The following is an 18,179-nucleotide window of genomic DNA, read 5'->3' as shown; positions in this document are numbered from 1 at the left end:
CATTACTACTTCGATGTTATATTTCAACAAATGCATTAGTTTTCCAAGGTTGTCTGTTGTCATGTTACACGTGGAGTGAATATCACCAACCTCTGCTGATCAGAATTCTAACTACCTCCACTTCTTGGTTGAATCATCAGTGTTATTTGTTTAGTTAGCTAAATAGATAATGTTGTGATTTGATTAGGATTAACTATTGATGTGGTAATTTCGATTATGATTATTAATTTAATTATTAATTGAAGTTCCAAATTAATAGTTTAGTATATCTTATGAGACTGATATACAAAACGAAACTGAGACTGATATTTTATTTTAACCACTATGGTAGACGCCATATTCTGTATGGCGCCTCCATGTGTTTTTATCACCAACATAACTGGTACCTCATGTAAGGATATTCCTTACATGTAACACCCCCCCCCCCCCCCCCCCCCTTACACCCCCTCTAATCACGGGCATTGTCCGTACAATAGTCTGCTGGCATGTTTTTCATGCTCTGTGTCATTGAAGCATGTGTAATTTGTCCTCAAACTCGAGTAGAATGAACACAATGCACGTCAAAACAACTGACAGTCTTGTGTAGGGTGAAATATGTGATAACTACATCTTACAATAACCTCTACATCATTATGGTTAGAATTATATTAGCAATGGGTCGTAATCCTCCCTCAACATATTGTCTTGAATTCTCCAACTAATAAAATTAATATTAATAATAATAATCATGAAAACATAAACAAATGCAACCAATGTCAATACATTAAATAAAAGGAGAATCTAAATAAAAAATAAGAATTCAGCACTGAACAGACAGGAAACTTGCATCACCATTCTCACGTGCTTCCTGATCACACAGAAAGTGGAGGAGGAAGTAGCAGAGAACACTTACATTCTGCTTGCCCACAATGTTGTCAAAGGGCAGCTCAGGGCTCCAGGAGCCCTCAGTGAAAGCGGTGCTGGTAGTCCGTCGGTCTGCTGAGCTCATGGACTCCTTCATTATGTCCTCTGGCAGTGTCAGCAAGCTCTCATCTGGCTGCCTGATCAGGTATGTCTCAATGTTGTGCTGGCACAGGAAATCATTGCGCTCCTTGCCATGGCCCTCCTCCACCTCATAGTCACCATTTAGGCAGTCCAGGGCTGCTCTAGAGATATGGATTCTCCTGGGGAGGGAACAGTATGCTCTATTTAATGGATTACATATTAACTTATGCATATGCATTGTTTCATTTATGCTGGTATTTGTCCATTCATTAGGTATAATTTATGACACTATTTTTTTATACAGACACCCAGCCACACATAACAAGTCAAGAAAAAACACAGCTGATCATATGTTCCTCCAATCCAAATGCCTGCATTGTATTCTGAGAACCAAAAAATTATCACTAACAGAGAAAGATTTGTTTCTGCATTACAATACTATCAATTAAGGCAATCAATTCACTTTTAATTATATTGTGACCTTATTAATGTGAATGTGGTCAGAATCTGACCTTGTGAAGCACAATGCAATTTCACAGCACAATATTCCCACCACAAAGTATGCACTTTTGTAAGTCGCTTTGGATAAAAGCGTCTGCTAAATAAATAAATGTAAATGTAATCTATTGCACAAAATTATTGCAAAAATAATAACAGACACATGAATGGCATTTCATGGTGGTAAATTATTAAATGAAGCCAAGTATGAAGGCTGGATCACAACATGATAATCAGCTGAAATTAGATTTCCTTGACACTCAGGTGATGTTTTTCTGCCCGGGTAAACCAAAGACCGCAAAGTCAATGGGTAACAAAGTATGGACAAAATATTTATGACAATGTATGGACAAAAGATCTGCCATCATCTTGGTTATTCTGTCATGAATGAGGATAAAATTATTTTTCAGGTACTACTTCCATTCCCCATTTTCTAATGTGGACATTAATCAGAAGAAAATTATTGGCTTTTTTCAAATGTGATTGTAGAGAGTTTTGCCAGTTATTTTGGGGTTGTCAAGACTAATAGTGTAGCGTGATCACAGGTGTAGAGAGAGAGGGCTCATGGAACAATGACTGCAATAAAATTACTTGTGATGTGTGATTTTGCAGCAGGGCTCATTTGTGTATCTGGCTCCCTACAATTATGGACCATACTGGATACTCAGCGATTCAAGTGCCCACACAAAGGAATATGAACAATTGGTTTCTTCCTTGAGGGAAAATAACATAAGATTAGGGTAAGTACATTCTTCAGGCAGAGGAAACCTTAACTAATAGTACATATGTGATAGTGATTTCAATAGAGAAATGAAAAAAAAAACTTGTTTTAAAAAATTCTAAAAAATAAAAAACTTAAACTGAAGAACTGAAGTAGTGCGTGCATGTGCATTCACCCCCTTTGCTATGAAGTCCCTAACAATTATGTTCAGAAGTCACATAATTAAAGTCCACCTGTGTGCAACCTAAGTGTCACATGATCTCAGTATATATACACCTGTTCTGAAAGGCCCCAGAGTCTGCAACACCACTAAGCAAGGGGCACCACCAAGCAAGCGGCACCATGAAGACCTAGCAGCTCTCCAAACAGGTCAGGGACAAGGTTGTGGAGAAGTACAGATCAGGGTTGGGTTATAATAAAATATGCCAAACTTTGAACATGCCACGGAGCACCATTAAATCCATCATTACAAAATGGAAAGAATATGCCACAACAAACCTGCCAAGAGTGGCCCACCCACCAAAACTCAAGGACCAGGAAAGGAGGGCATTAATCAGAGAGGCAACAAAGAGACCAAAGATAACCCTGAAGGAGCTGGAAAGCTCCACAGCGGAGATTGGAGTATCTGTCCATAGGTCCACTTTAAGCCATACACTCCACAAAGCTGGGCTTTATGGAAGAGTGGCCAGAAAAAAAGCCATTTCTTAAAGAAAAAAATAAGAAAACACGTTTGGAGTTTGCCAAAAGGCATGTGGGAGACTCCCCAAACATATGGAAGAAGGTAAAATTGAACTTTCTGGCCATCAAGAAAAACACTAGGAAAACCTGTTTCTGTCTTCCAGAGATTTGAGACTGGGACAGAAGTTCACCTTCCAGCAGGACAATGACCCTAAGCATACTGCTACAGCAACACTTGAGTAGTTTAAGGGGAAACATTTAAATGTCTTGGAATGGCCTAGTCAAAGCCCAGACCTCAATCCAATTGAGAATCTGTGGTATGCCTTAAAGATTGCTGTACACCAGCGGAACCCATCCAACTTGAAGGAGCTGGAACAGTTTTGCCTTGAAGAATGGGCAAAAATCCCAGTGGTTAGATGTGCCAAGCTTATAGAGACATACCCCAAGACTCTTGCAGCTGTAATTGCTGCAAAAGGTGGCTCTACAAAGTATTGACTTTGGGGGGGGGGGGGGGGGGGGGGGGGGGGGGGGATGAACAGTTATGCAAACTCAAGTTTTCTGTTTTTTTTGTCTTATTTCTTGTTTGTTTCACAATAAAAAATATGGGCATGGGCATGTGTAAATAAAATGATACAAACCCCTGAAAAATCCATTTTAATTCCAGGTTGTAAGGCAACAAAATAGGAAGAATGCCAAGGGGTGGGGGAGGGGGGGTGAATACTTTCGCAAGGCACTGTAGGTCTGTAAAAATGAGACAACACTGAAGTTGTCACTGCCAGAATTAACAAAAATTTACTAAACTTATTTAAATTGCACAATAAGGGCTGTGCAATGTGCAATCAAATGCATGATCAGTTGTAGGCCTTACAATTATTATGTATGATCAATATTTCTTTAAGGCTACAAAAAACATTTGATTATAATCTCCAGAGAAAATATGCAGTTGACTGTACTAAGCCAGCACCTGGTGAATGGCCCTCATATATCTGAATTACAAATATTTAGTACATCCATTTGTGTACTTTCCATGAGTTTTATTTTGTCACATATACAACCTGAGGTGCCTATTAAGAAGAAACACTGAATTTGACACAAAAAGTCTATATTTCTTTCTATTATTTCATAATATGTCACAAAAAAATCAGGCTAGGCAGACCCACTGAGTTATTAACCAAGGTGAGAGTTCTGCTGCGGGGTCAAAACAACTACATCATATACAGCAAAGGTGCTTACTGCGTTCAATAAGCAGAGAATATACAATATGGGGATTACCAGATTTCTTGGCCTTCCAGCAGGAGCAACTCACCCAGGAATCCCACCTGACTCGAGTTTGTTGGCAATGTCCACATCCCATGACCAGACGTCAAACTGCCACTTCCGCAGGCCCAGAACGCCACACAGAACCGAGCCAGAGTGTATCCCAATCCGCATGTCAATGTCATGCTTTGTCTGAGACCTCACATATCTGATTTAACAAGACAAGGAAGAATGAATCTCAACAATAAAACCTAAACACCATCCCTAGATAATGATAGCGATAGTTACAGATCAGATGGAGTGGTTATTAAGGTTTATTTCACAACATTTTTTTCACAAATACTTTGCTGTTTTGTTGACAAAAATTCGTGCAGTTAAAAACTTCCCAATTTCCTTTCAAAATTGTGACGGAGCCACCCTGAGCGGTACCGTCCCCCTATGAAGGTGGTCGTGGCTACAAGAAACAAGGACAGAGTGAAGGTACAAAATGACAGGGTTTTATTAAAGCTTGTACAAGTGATAACAAAAATTGGAAACCCAAATCAACCCAAGTGGACCAAATGATGAAAAATGGCAAAAAATAAAGAAAAAGTTAAAAGAGCAAAGATAACAAAAGAAGTCAAAGTCCTTGCCAGTCAAAACCTCCACAAAAACTTACTCCAAGGTCTCCTACACCACCGTAGCTTACTTGCTGATCCTCACTTGTAAGTCGCTTTGGATAAAAGCGTCTGCCAAATGACCTAAATATAATGTAATGTAATGTAATGTAATGTAAAAAAAGAGGCCTGATATCATCAGTAAAGAACTCAATCAAAAGGGGAAAAAAGTCCCTTTTAACCATATCTGCTCCTGCCTCTAAAAAGTCTGCACAGAGGTCAATATCAGCAGAGCACAACCCTGGACAAGATACATCTCTGATCTCCATTAGACAAACACACACTATATCAAGGTGTCCAGCACCATAAAACACACAAAAGAGGGGGGGGGGGGTCCAAATATAACAAATAACACAAACACCCACAAGACATGTCCTGGAATGAACCATATACTTTGACTAATATTATCAACATGCAGAACCCATTAGTCACTACTAAGCATATTCATAAAAGAAGAGAGCACATTTTAAAGAACACAGCTCGGCCGTAGCTGCTTCCACGGTCCCCGTGGCCAAGAACAGCTCGTTTGCTCAGACCTCCCCTTAGGAACCAAATAAATTTGTCTTGTTTCCTGCTGGCACTCCTTTTGACGCTGGACTCACCCGCAGCCACATCACCCAACAGAGGTAACAAACATTTCCTGTTACCAGTAAAATTGGAACAATTTAACCATTCACATTTACTAGGCCCGTGCACTGACCCAGCAACAATGATCAAATAAATGTTCCTGAACAAACAATGGTGGAAGTATCTTCCTTTTCTAACTTATACTGTATATAGAAAGGTTTATATTAACTTATATATAGAAAGGTTTATATATACTTATGTGGGGTGAAACAGTGAGAGTGATGCAGCCTCCATGTGCGGCTCACATGTGCAGCTCGTCACCGCAACCACACAGTTTTGCAAATTGTAGAAAGATAATTCACTGTGTTATTCTGATACAATTGTGCCATCACTGAACTGCAATGTTGTTGCAATGCTGAACTCTCATTTGTAGCATTTGATTCATATCACAAAGTATGTTCATCACCGACAATCCAATCATGGCTGCATAGAAATATGATGTGCTGCTCTTCAGAAATACAATCAAAGGCTTCTGTCCAAAGCAATAACATCTTGAAGTTCTAAACAACAACAAATGCTAACATTGTCTTCCCAGAAATACTGTGCCAATTTGGAATCTGACATCTTATTTTGTCCTTAAATTAGAATTGACGGATGTAAACCATGGGTATGCTAACCGGTTTACTCAAAGTACTAAAGACATAACAATGTCAATGAATATTGAGAAAAAGCAATGTCAAAGGAATCACTGTCCTTTTCAACAACAATATAATCAAATAGAAAATAAAAGGGATCAAAACATCAGGAGGAGTGAAGTCCTGTATATCAAGAAGAATCTGAAAACAGGGCACCAGAAAAAAAAATTGTAGTGGGAAATGTACAGAAGCGCATTGCATTCACAAAAGAAAAAAAAATTAGAGACATTATCTCGTAATTACGAGATCAGAATCTCGTAATTATGAGAAAAGTTAAGGTAGCCTAGTTATCAATTTTCGCTAACCTAGGCTACAAGATAAGACAGTGGCGCTGTTGCATTTAATCTGCTTTTTATTTCCTTCTCGGTATGAGACACTGGTAAATATTAATGTTACTTAATGTGGATGGCATTAATATTAATATGTCAACACTGCGCCGGCATCTCAAGTTGTTGGGATTGTTCAGGCAGAAAGCCCAGTCTAACCTGCTGGAAGTTAATGTAACAGGTGTAGACTGCATTCTGTATTTTAACAAGATGTTACGTGAGTCAGCGAGCGAGCAAGTTTCGAACCTGGGTTCTCACTGCTCACTGCCAACCCCTTACAGCCAGCGTTGTTGCCAGTTGAGCTGAAGGCAAATTGCCCCAAGCCTGTTGGCAACAACGCTAGTTAACCAGGTCTCAGGTAGTGCCATAATCGCTGCAACTGCTCAGCTACCTGATAGCCTCACTGTGTGATGGCTACAGCCCACAGTACACAAGTAGCACACAAAATCTAATATACCATTATTGCACTACATTATGACATATTGTATGCTTAGGTAAAATTTCATAATACTTTGTTTTCCATTTTAACACTTATTTAGTAAGGATGAACTTGAATTTACATTTAAACTCACCTGGCATGGATGTACAACCAAAGAAAATTTTACATTATCAGTTTCATATATTCTCCTTTAAATGACATTCTAAAAACTATTCCCAAACTATTTTCTTATTTATAGAAAATAAGAAAAGTTCCATTTTCCTCATCTCTTAAAAGGACACTTTTTCTCTATTCAGAACCTCTCTTTAGGAGGTAAAATCTTTGAATGTGAAAATCTTGCAATGAGAAAAATCAATGTGTAGGAAATGAATCATATTAGCCTTTTTCACCTCGTGTCCATATTGAAAATGAAAACAAGGCTTGGTTGGGTAAACAAACAGTCCCCCCAACCCCCACCCCCCCCCCCCCCCCCCCCCCCCCCCCGCCCGAGGTAATTTGACATTAGTTGGGCATGGCATGTGAAAGATGGACACAAAACCTACTGCTTGATAGTTTGTGTACCCTGTATGTGTTAAGGTATGGTCATTCTTGTTGAAATGTTGCCCATTCATATGTAAATCGTGTGTTGCTACTGTTATTTAGCTAGCTAACGTTACCTCGATCTCACAGTCATCTAGGTAATGTTGCCTAGCTAGCTCTTTTAGCTCGCTAAAAACGGATTAAATATTAGCTAATTAAGTGTCCACCAGCTGGCTAACAGTTTGTGTACCCTGTATGTGTTAGTGAGATGTTAATTAGTATTGAAATGTTGTCCATTCATAGGTTAATCGTGTTTTGATGCTGTTATCTAGCTAGCTGCTAGCTACCTCGTTTTTGCATCTGACAGTCATCTAGCATGAAAGTCATCAGCTGGGTAGCTAGCTAGCTAGCTTTTTTAAAATCGCTAAACACGGTTGAAATATGAATGAAGCTAAGTAGGTAGCTAAGACCACCCTTAAATGCTCTGGTAACACTAAATAACTGAGTAGAAAGTAGATTTGTAGTGTTGAGTGTCCACTAGCTGGCTTAACTAGATTCATTTACCCACCCCAGCCTCGTTTTGAAATCAATATGGCAACACAGGTGAAAAAGGCAAATAGAGTTTTACTTTTATTTTCTGCTATGATCACTGTACATCAGTCCATAATTAGTACCACTTTGATACTGCCAATGCAATATGTGTGTAACTGCAGCCATTAATCATTCACAACCAAAATGTACAACAGACACACCTTCTCATGAATATTAATACTCTATAAAGTTAGTCTTTGCCTCATAATGCAGTGACCAGAATGCTTTAGGACAGACAGGAGGGAAGGCAGAATGCAGAGTCTCTGTGTTGAAAATAGGCAGCAGTGTACCTGATGGCTTTTATCATGCTCAGTCCCATCTCCACACAGCAGTGGGCATGGTCTTGCCGGGGCTCCGGTAAGCCAGACACACAGTAGTAGCAGTCTCCAAGGATCTTTATCCTGAGGCAATGGTGCTCCTGAGGGAAAGAAAGAAAGTCGTTTGCTATGCATTAAAACAATATGATAAGGCCACCAGAGTACTGCCAGCTAATATGCACTTACCATTATATCATCAGGGTCTAAATTAGCTTTAGACTGGATTGAAGAAAACATTCATTCATTCAAACACTCATTAATTTCATTTCAATATATCTCATGATAATGCACAGTGTTTTAGCTTTAACGGTATCCTAACTTCAGCTAATGAAATTATGTAACAGGAATGCATGGCAAGGACTATAAACACAATACAGATACTGCTACTTTCCATTATCCGTCTGTGTAAGAGGTCTCCCTTTGTAAGGCATGTTGAAGAATTGGATAGTTTGTTGATTGTTAGAGGAGGCTGCAACTTGCATGGAAGATGTGATGACAGAGACATAAAACCACAATGAGAAAAGGGCTCTCATCCAACCTGAATTAAACCGCACATCAGTCTCACATGCATGGCCCATGTCTGGCCTGTACAGCAGACTGTATCACTTAATTAAAACATGAAATAATTTATTTTGATACCTGGGGTAAATGTAAGATAATTACCTTCTGATTAGTGGTCTGTATTTTTATTTTTTATATAGGCAGTTTTTTTCCATTATTTCAGAGCATGTTTCAAAAGATCACAGTTTTGAAAGAAAATGTTGACACTGACTCACTGCAAATGGACCATTGTATAATAGAATTCTGTCACAGGAAAAACAATATAACAGCTGCCCCCATCAGTCTCCATGATCTGGTTCCATATTCATGATGTATATAACCACAACTGCATTAAAGCTAACCAGATGAATGATAATATCTGTTAAGGGACAATGAAAATTTGAAAATGTTCTTTGATTTACTCATGAGTGCATGTCATTACCATCAACATGGCAAGCTAACATTGTCCTTCTAATGTCTTCTTATTAACTGGCCCCATTATGAGCTGCAATAGCATACATAATGCATGGGTGTTTTTGAAATTTCTTTCATGAAGAGGAAAATGAAGGCTATCATAAAAATATCGGAAGGGTATTCATTTACATTTGTTTTTTACATTTGGATTGTACTTGTCAAATTTGCATTGTTATTAACAGGACATTTGAAAGCCAACAATATCATCACTAATTTGTTACTGAAAATAACCTTTAGAATTTGCAATTTTATTTTCTGATTTAAAGCAGTGCTTTAAAAGTGTTGTGCAAGTACTGTGCAACTACACACACTTGGGCTAGGGGCAGTCACAGTTTGGGATAGGATCAGTATTAAAAATTAGTTCTTGAGGGGCTCAGTCAGTTAAAGCACTCACTCTGAGCAAAGACTGAGCTGTACAACTGAAGACATGCCAAGTCCAGTCTGGACAGCATTATTAACTAACAATGACTGGGGCTGTGCAGAAAAAAATTCTGAAACTTTTTTCTTACTTAATTGTACTTCTAACACTTAACGGCATTCATAAGTGGAAGGCAAAGGAAGAATTTCATTGTACATGGAACTTGTTTCTTTACTGTGCATATGACAATGAACTTTGAAACTTTGAACTTGAATGATGTTTCATAGAAAATATTGCTCTTATGTCCATGTCGCTAACCTTTTTTTAGCTGTGAGGAAATGCAAGTTATGCTGGAGAAAGAGTGAAATGATCATTTGTAGCAAGTATAAACAACATTACTGACAGCTTCTCCATCTTTCCCCACAGGCATAGGTACTACAGAGAGACAAATGCAAAGAGATTCCCCCGTCCTACTTACATGTGCCAGTCGGTCGAACCTAGCGAAGAGCTCATTAAGCATCCTGACCAGCTCTTGGGCTGACAAGGCTGTAGAAAGGTTGGTGAATCCTTTGACATCTGCAAAAAGAATGCTAAACAAAAAATGGAAATATCACATTAATATTTCATTCTTTGACACAGTCTGAAAACAATATCAGAGACCAACAAGAATGCAAGCATCTTTTCCAAATAGTCAAGCCTAGGACTAGAAACAGTCTAACATGAATATGACTGAACTGCCTATTATTGACTCAGGGTGTGGAAAACCTCTATAAATTACAATTTGCTTCAATATCTGGTGATCTGATGCCTTACGAGTGATAGATTAAGCATCTTGATAATGCATGCATTACTAGAAACTGGCAGGAACTGTGACACTACTTTGTTAAAAAAAAAGAAAAAAAAAATGATTGCACATTATGGACAGAGGTTCAAATGTTTTATGAATAAAGCTCCTGGATAGATTGCTTGCAGACACAGAGCTTGACATGAATAATTAAGACAATTTAAACATCTGAACTTCTGTGCAGCTTTAGCTCCAGTTTTACAGCATTAGTTCTGGAAGACCAGTTTGACAACCACTGATAAAGAAAGGTAGGAATATGTATAGCAACTGCATTAAATTTGATGAACAAAGTGATTTTTAGGGGACTTCCCCTTTAAAACAAATGGATTTGGGGTTGAAACAAGATGAGCCCTACATTTCTTGTGGAGTTTCAAGAGAACACTTAACACTATGTTAAGATAATATTCATGATGCAATGAGGTCCTCTGCTCTGTCTCAGTGGTTTCTAATGAAGATGTTACCTGACATTCTCATAGCGGTGGATGTAGATTTTGTGAAACTGTTGCTGGAGGTGTTCGTCCTCCACATTAGTCATATCGTTGATCATCTCCAGCACCACAAATCGAGGCAAAACAGACAGGACTAATCTCTCCTGGGAAAAGATACATGTTTCAAAGCCCATGCACACCGTGAGCACATCACTCCAGACTCCTCATTTCGATAAGTGCTAACAGCAATGCCAAAAACAATTAACTTTTCTTTTTATTTCTGCCTTGACCAGGAGCAAGGTTCTTAAAGGGAAGGCAAGTGAATGTCTCTGCATTTGTGCATACTGTCAAAGTAATAGAACTACAAAATCTATTTCCTCTTCATTCACATAAAAGCACTCTACATTCCTGAGTGTTTCCTGAGTGCCCTGTCCAGTGCCAGCACTGGTAGGTTGAGCCTTTTCCATCCATTTCTGAAAGTTTGAAGATGTTAATCATATTGTGATACTGAATGCAGAGATGTATGAGTGTATGCCCTTAAAATGAGACATTATTCTTGATTGTGTACAGTTCATTCATTCAATGACAAACGTAGACAGATTACCACATGGGCAAAGTGGGCACAGGCCCTGGAGCCAATGGGGGCCTTGGCCTTAAGATTTATTATTATGGTTTTTTTTAATGTGTAAATTTGGCAGAGCTGAAGTGAGTAGCTCATGTGAGCCCTGCGTTAGGTAGCGGGTAGCAGGTAGCCGAGCGGTTGCAGCGGTTACGTTACTCCCTGAGACCTGGTTAACTAGTGTTGTTGCCGAAAGAATAGGGACAATTTGCTTTTGTATATATTGTATTTATATATATATATAATTAGCCATTTAAATCAATGTCTATTTCGCGGTCAACACAGAGAAATGCACGCTTAGCGGGTCGGCAAGGCGTAAACTCGAAGAAGAAGCTAAAGATGCCACTTTGGTACAACAAATACCCTCTATTTGAACATTTTTCACCAAAAAACAGGTGGAAGGTGATGGTGTTACTGTTAGCAGCGGTGCTGGTGCTGCAGCGCTGCAAGGCCAGAAGAAAGCCGATGGTTTTGGTAGGATATTTTTCACTGCGGTTTTATTTAAATTAAGGTGCGTGTTTGACTCTAAAGATGTCTATACTGTGCTGTACATGGCATGTATAGAATGAAACAGACCTGAAATGGCAGTAATCTAATAACAAATAACAAATATAATTTTGAAGTAATACATGTTATGTGTTTGTGGGTTGCCCTATGTTATTGTGCGACCAAACCAAGCTTGGAGAGGGCACACACAGTGCGTGTGTACTATTTGCGTGTGTAGATAGGGGCCCAGGGCGAGTTTGTGTCCAGGGCCCGTGGTCATGACAATCCGTCCATGATGGTATAAAGGTTTTGTAGCTCATGTTTTTTTAAGCAGCTTCAAGAAAATGATTCAATGAAAGTAGCTGTGCATATGTGCCTAATTATGGTCTTTTGAAACTTCTGATGCTGTCAACTCTCAACTAAAGAGGATATTTGAAAGTGAAAAAGATTAATCATGTTTTGCAGTTGGGGGGTCATTTGTGCATATAAGTATTAATGTATAAGGAATACAACAACAAAATGTAGCTTTTGAATTCTCTTTTAAGGTGAAGACTTTTAATCTAAAAAGAAACACCTGGTAAGATGGGGGGGATCCAAAGATTTTCAATGGGATTGAGGTCAGGGTTCTGACTGGGCCAATGCAGGACATTGATCTTCCTTTTTCCAGCCATCCCACTGTGCATTTGGGTGTGTGCTTTGGGTCACTGTCATACTGAAAGGTAAAATTATTCTACATCTTCAGCTTTTGTGCATAGAGTAGCATCTTTTTGTCTGAAATCATTTGGTATTTTGAACTATTCATTTTCCCCTCCATCCTCACCAGATCTCCTGTATCTGCTGAAGAGAAACAGCCCCATAACATGATGCTGCAGCCACGATGCTTGGCAGTTGGGACTGTGGTCTTAGGCTGGTGGGCTGTGTTGGCTTGAGCAAAACATATGGAATTAAGGCCAAGAAGTTCTACCTTAGTCTCATCAAGCCACGTCTTTTTCCACATGGCAACAGGAGATTAAGAGTATCTTTTTCATAATTCAGACAGGGCTGGATATTCTTATTCGTGAGAGGTTGCATCACCCTACCCCCACATCTGAGAATTGTAGAGAACACATGAAATTGTTGTTATGTATGCATGTGTGTGTTATGCATATGGTGGCTAGTGCTTGCCATGAAGTCCTGCAGCTCTTTTAATGCAGCTATTGGCCTATTGGTGGCCTCCCTGATGAACTTCCTCCTTGCACAGTCATCCATCTTGGAAGGACGGTCTGATCTAGACAAGGTCCCAGTGGTGCCATACTTGATACATCTCTGGATTATGGTTTTTACTACTGATCTCTACTTTTTAACAGTTTGCTTATGGAGATGTTTTGGTGGCTCCTTGTTGCACATAGGTGTTTCTTTACATTGGCATGCACTACAAAACAAGGAAACCTGCTCAGAAAACCTACAGGAAGAGTTCATTTTATCCTGAACTAATTGAACTAATCAGAATCACTTCAGTTGGTCACAGGTGAAGTCAGTTAGCTTTCAGCATGATTTGGTACTTAACCCAGAGTTGGCTCAGTAACATATCCAGCTGTACAAATGGATACCATGTAAAAACTGTAACCTATGTAAGTCCCCGGGATAACAGCATCTGCTAAATGCTGATAATGTAACGCTGTGGTTTGGGAGGCATGGGTCTGTTTTACTGTCTTCATACTGTCCTTTAAATTAAAATAAACAGACAACATTACATGTCATGCAAGATGTCTAATCTTTATTTTTCCCTTTAGAATGTTTGGTTGGCTATTGCAATTAGAATTTAAAACTGCATTTTCAAACGAAATAGTTGAAATTATCATTTAAATTATTAACATTGTTGATGAAACCTTGGTGTTTAGCAGCATATTCATATGTGTCTTATAGTTTAGTTTCTATTATTTTAAATCACATGCACCCTGTGAAATATTTGGAGTAGATGCTGCTCCGTGATTTCCTTCAGGTCTCAGGTAATGTAAATGCAAGTGTCTACTATGTTGTACCCAAAACACCACAGTGACCATCCCCCATCACCTTCCTACACTGGGCAAAGTTCTACCACCAGTGGGGCAAAACAGCCATATTTGTGCAGCTGGCATTCTTGTCATCTCAACTGATGTCAAATTATTTAACACAACTGCACCGATAGCATTTACCAACTGCACTGCAGTTTTTGTGGCATCAAAATTATGCCTGTTGAGCTATCTATTTTGGATCTGCGACTTCTTGTTCAGCATTTGTATGATATGATTAAATAATTTCCTGAAAAAAGAAAATCCTTAAAGCCTCTTCTGTGGTCAACTGCATGGAAATATCGCCTCATTATTTCAGAGGTCACCCAGCACACCCCTGCAACATGACATTGTGTATGCTGGACATGCTGACCTGTCTCTGGTTCTCTGTCTCCAGCCGCAGTCTGGCTTCAATGCATCTCCTGGTCTCCAGGAAGGCCTGCCGCTGAGCCCTGTCTGACAGGTAGTTGATGAACAATCCCGCTGTGTTCATACATAGGAACAGTACTGCCTGAGCCACCAGCTTGGAGGCAAGTGAGAAAAGAGAAGTGACAAGACACAAAGCCATAAGACACAATAATTTTCAAGTGTCAACAACATCCTAGATGGTTGTAACTATTTGAGAACTCCTGGAGGATTCCCAGTTTTCCAGACTTACTGGATGTTTTACAGTTATCTGAGACTACCTGAATGATCCCAGCAGCCTGAGACAGCCTTACATAGTTATAATGAACATACCTATGATTTAAAACGGGACAATGAAACTATATGCCTTCTCAAGTGCTGTGGGTAGGGTGTGATAAACTGATTTTACTACCAATTCTATTGGCCTTACTTGCACATAACGCTTTGTATTAAAGATGTATGTTGTGATTTTCATTGCATTTTGCACGTATACTTATTAATGCTCTGTATGTAACACTGTATGAAGACAAACCCAGAAGCCTCCGAAACCTGGAAAAGCCTGGAAAATGGACTGTGGCCTTCCCAGTAGGCCTTCCACAAATGACCCCCTCAAGTCTGATGGACTGGCCCTCCTCAATAACTCAATTAGTATTACTGTTTAATACTGGTATTGTTTGTAGCTTAGCTGAATTGATCCTTGTACAAGATGTGTGTTAGACACATTCTTGATTCATACAATGAAATTTTTTCCTTGTTACAATTACGAGACTGATTAGATTGACTTACAAATAGTTGAGCTAAACATGTCAAATAAGGTAACGGACCACTGGACCAGTGGCAGCAAAACATCCCTAAGACTTCAATGACACACTCCCATATTTGACAGCAGGTATAAGGTGCTTCTACTTGTATGCAGTCCTCTTTTGCCGCCAAACATGTCGATGGTGTGTATGGCCAAGAATTTCAGTTTTGGTCTCATCTGACCATAGTGCTCTCTTCTAATCATAATTCCAATGATGTCTGGCAAACTTCAGACACTTTGTTTTGTTTCTTGTGTTCTGTAAGGACTTTCTTTGTGCAGCCCTTCCAAAGAGCTTGTTGGTATGGAGGTGGTATCTCGTGGTTGTTCTTGAGACATGGTCACCCCAAGATGCAATCAAGCTCTGCAGTTCTTGAACCGTGATCTTGGGTTCTTTATTGCCTCCCTCACCATCTTCCTTACCATCCGCTGGGGCACCGTGCACTTGCATCCTCTTTCTGGCAGGTTTGCAATCATTCCATATGTTGCAAATTTTTTTGATTATTGCCCTTACAGTGCTATGTGGTATGTCTAAGCATTTATGTATTTTTTGTAGCCATGCCAGACTTGTGAAGGACAATTACCATTTGTCTCTTTGGAATTGACTGTTTTGGCTTTTCCCGTGGTGATGGATGACAAAGAGGCTTTGCATGTGTGTTACCCTATTTGTATACCCTAGTTAATCAGGAAGTGATGGAATGACACAGAATAGTTCCTTTAGACTGAAATTCACTTAATCAACTAAAATGCTATTGCCATTTTAACTTTCTTTGATTTTATTTACAATATCCTTTAGGGGTGCCACTCATTTTGACACCTGTGGTTTTCAGAAAAAAATGAGATATTACCTAATAAAAAATGATGAATGAGAATAACTGTATTGAAATAAAGTATATAGTTTTCACATATGTTTGAACATAACGTATAGATTATTATCTGTGTTGTTTATTATATGCAGCCTATTTTCTTCATTATCTTCTATCAAAGGTGCCAATAATTCTGGACCTGACTGTAACTACCACATGACATGCAATTATCCCTAATGATGGATTCCAGTAATTTACATGTGATACAAGTTAAGATGACGGGCCTATAATTTCCTGGATCAGTCCAGTCAGCTTTCTTGTAGATAGGTACCCAAGAACCTTCGTGCACTATGTTGCTGTTCCATAGTCATGCCACCTTCTCCTATTGGTTCGTAGTCTACGCTTATTGTATCTTTTCTCCCTTTACTTCTCCTATTGGTTCGTAGTCTACGCTTATTGTATCTTTTCTCCCTTCACTTCTCCTATTGGTTCGTAGTCTACGCTTATTGTATCTTCTCTCCCTTCACTTCTCCTATTGGTTTACGGTCTACGCTTATTGTATTTTTTTTCTCTGGTTTCATAGTCATGCCACTTTCTCCTATTGTTTTACAGTCACGCTTATTGTATCTTCTTCCTCTGACTCATAGTCATGCCACCTACGCTTATTGTATCTTCTCCCCCTGACATGCCCCTGCAGCGTGTCAGCATGTTTTTGCCTCCTTTTAACATACAGCTAGAAAATAAATGCTGATTGCCAGCTTTGGCCTAGCTGACATCTACTGGCAAATGCTTGCGAACTATATGTGGATTTACTGCAGTTTGTCATAGTTGCCCATCATAGCAGTGCTGAGCCAATGGCCCCCCTTTGCAGGGTTTAATTCTTCTTTGTCTTGTTCCTGTGGCCCGTCTTCTGGGCCGTGTCCAGACGGGGCCTAGTTCTTACACGAACCCTTTGTTTTAAGGTCTTACTTTGTAGCTTATGGCACATAGATATCTGTGTGCCTTCTTACAGTCTGCAGCACCGTGGTCTGGCTAACTGAGTTACTTAACCTTTTTTATTATTTAAACGTGGGCCTGGAAATAATGGTAATATTCCAGGCAAATATTCTGTGTATTATTTAATTATGTTTAAAAATCATATAGGTGTGGAGTGGAAATAATGGGAAATTCAGAAGTGTTATGTTTGAAAATAATATACAGTTAATGACTATGGAGTTTATGGGACTTTCCAGGTGGGGTAAATGTAACAGCTTAAAAATTAAATAATGGTGTATTAAATGGAAAATGGGATGATCTTGAAGAGGAGCCTGTGAGGAGTTGGAAATTGTGGTCTGGGATAGGAGGAGTGAGAAAAGGTATAAAGGATGGATACAGGCTGAGGGGAGGGCAGAGTGATTGGGGAGTGTTTGTGAATGTATACACACCGCATATACACCTGTTGCTCCGCGGACCAACCCGGTTTACTGTATATGATTGATCACCATATGCAATAAACCAAACAACCATGATTACATCAGACTCTGTGTGGACTTATTATTTTCCAGAAGGCATCAAAGTGTGGAGGGAGCCTCCAGTCCGATTGGCCTGGACTGGGAGTGGTTTTACACCACAAGCACCAGTATTTCAGTAACCAATTTTAAACTTCTGGAAGACAAACTAATCTCGGAGTTCACACAACTGTGTGGGGAGATTAACGGCGAATTGAATACAATAAATACTTAACTCTCTGCCATTCAGGTTAAGCTACAGTATCTGGTAACATGGCGACCGTGGCTCGCCTCACCACCAAGGTAGACGCACTAGAGCACAAGTTAACAGAAGCAGAGGATCAGAACTGTCGCAATCTCAGGATTGTGGGGCTACCAGATGAAACCCCACATGCACCAACCTTCCGCATGGCCTCCTTACCTCAATGCTTTCCGGACCTCAAAAATAAAAGCATCAAAATAATGCGAGCGCATAGGGTATACAAAAAAGGCAGCCGTGAGGCCACCGACAGACCTTGATTTTTAATCTTCTTTGATATACTGATCGTCAACTCATTCTGCAAGCTGCTAGGAAGAAACTGCTGAAGCTGGCTGGGAACGACATCCTTTTCATTCCAGACTTAGGCAACTTCACTGCGCAGAAGCGTAAAAGTTT

General features: G+C 39.5%; 1 protein-coding gene across 1 annotated transcript in view; it reads right to left on the bottom strand.

Moving 5' to 3' along the window:
- LOC118772739 (adenylate cyclase type 8-like) overlaps positions 1-18,179 on the bottom strand; it is an 87,391-nt gene that overhangs the window by 54,867 nt on the left and 14,345 nt on the right. The window contains exons 2-7 of the mRNA XM_036521312.1: positions 14,401-14,550; positions 10,926-11,056; positions 10,099-10,210; positions 8,222-8,349; positions 4,188-4,346; positions 893-1,163 (exon numbers count right to left, since the gene is read on the bottom strand). Coding sequence (XP_036377205.1) covers positions 893-1,163; positions 4,188-4,346; positions 8,222-8,349; positions 10,099-10,210; positions 10,926-11,056; positions 14,401-14,550 — 951 coding nt within the window. The remainder of the gene's footprint in view (positions 1-892; positions 1,164-4,187; positions 4,347-8,221; positions 8,350-10,098; positions 10,211-10,925; positions 11,057-14,400; positions 14,551-18,179) is intronic.

Source organism: Megalops cyprinoides, chromosome 2 (assembly GCF_013368585.1).
Source record: "Megalops cyprinoides isolate fMegCyp1 chromosome 2, fMegCyp1.pri, whole genome shotgun sequence".
Lineage (NCBI taxonomy): Eukaryota > Metazoa > Chordata > Actinopteri > Elopiformes > Megalopidae > Megalops > Megalops cyprinoides.
The sequence above is the reverse complement of the archived record's forward strand: the minus strand, read 5'-3'. Positions and strand labels throughout refer to the sequence as shown.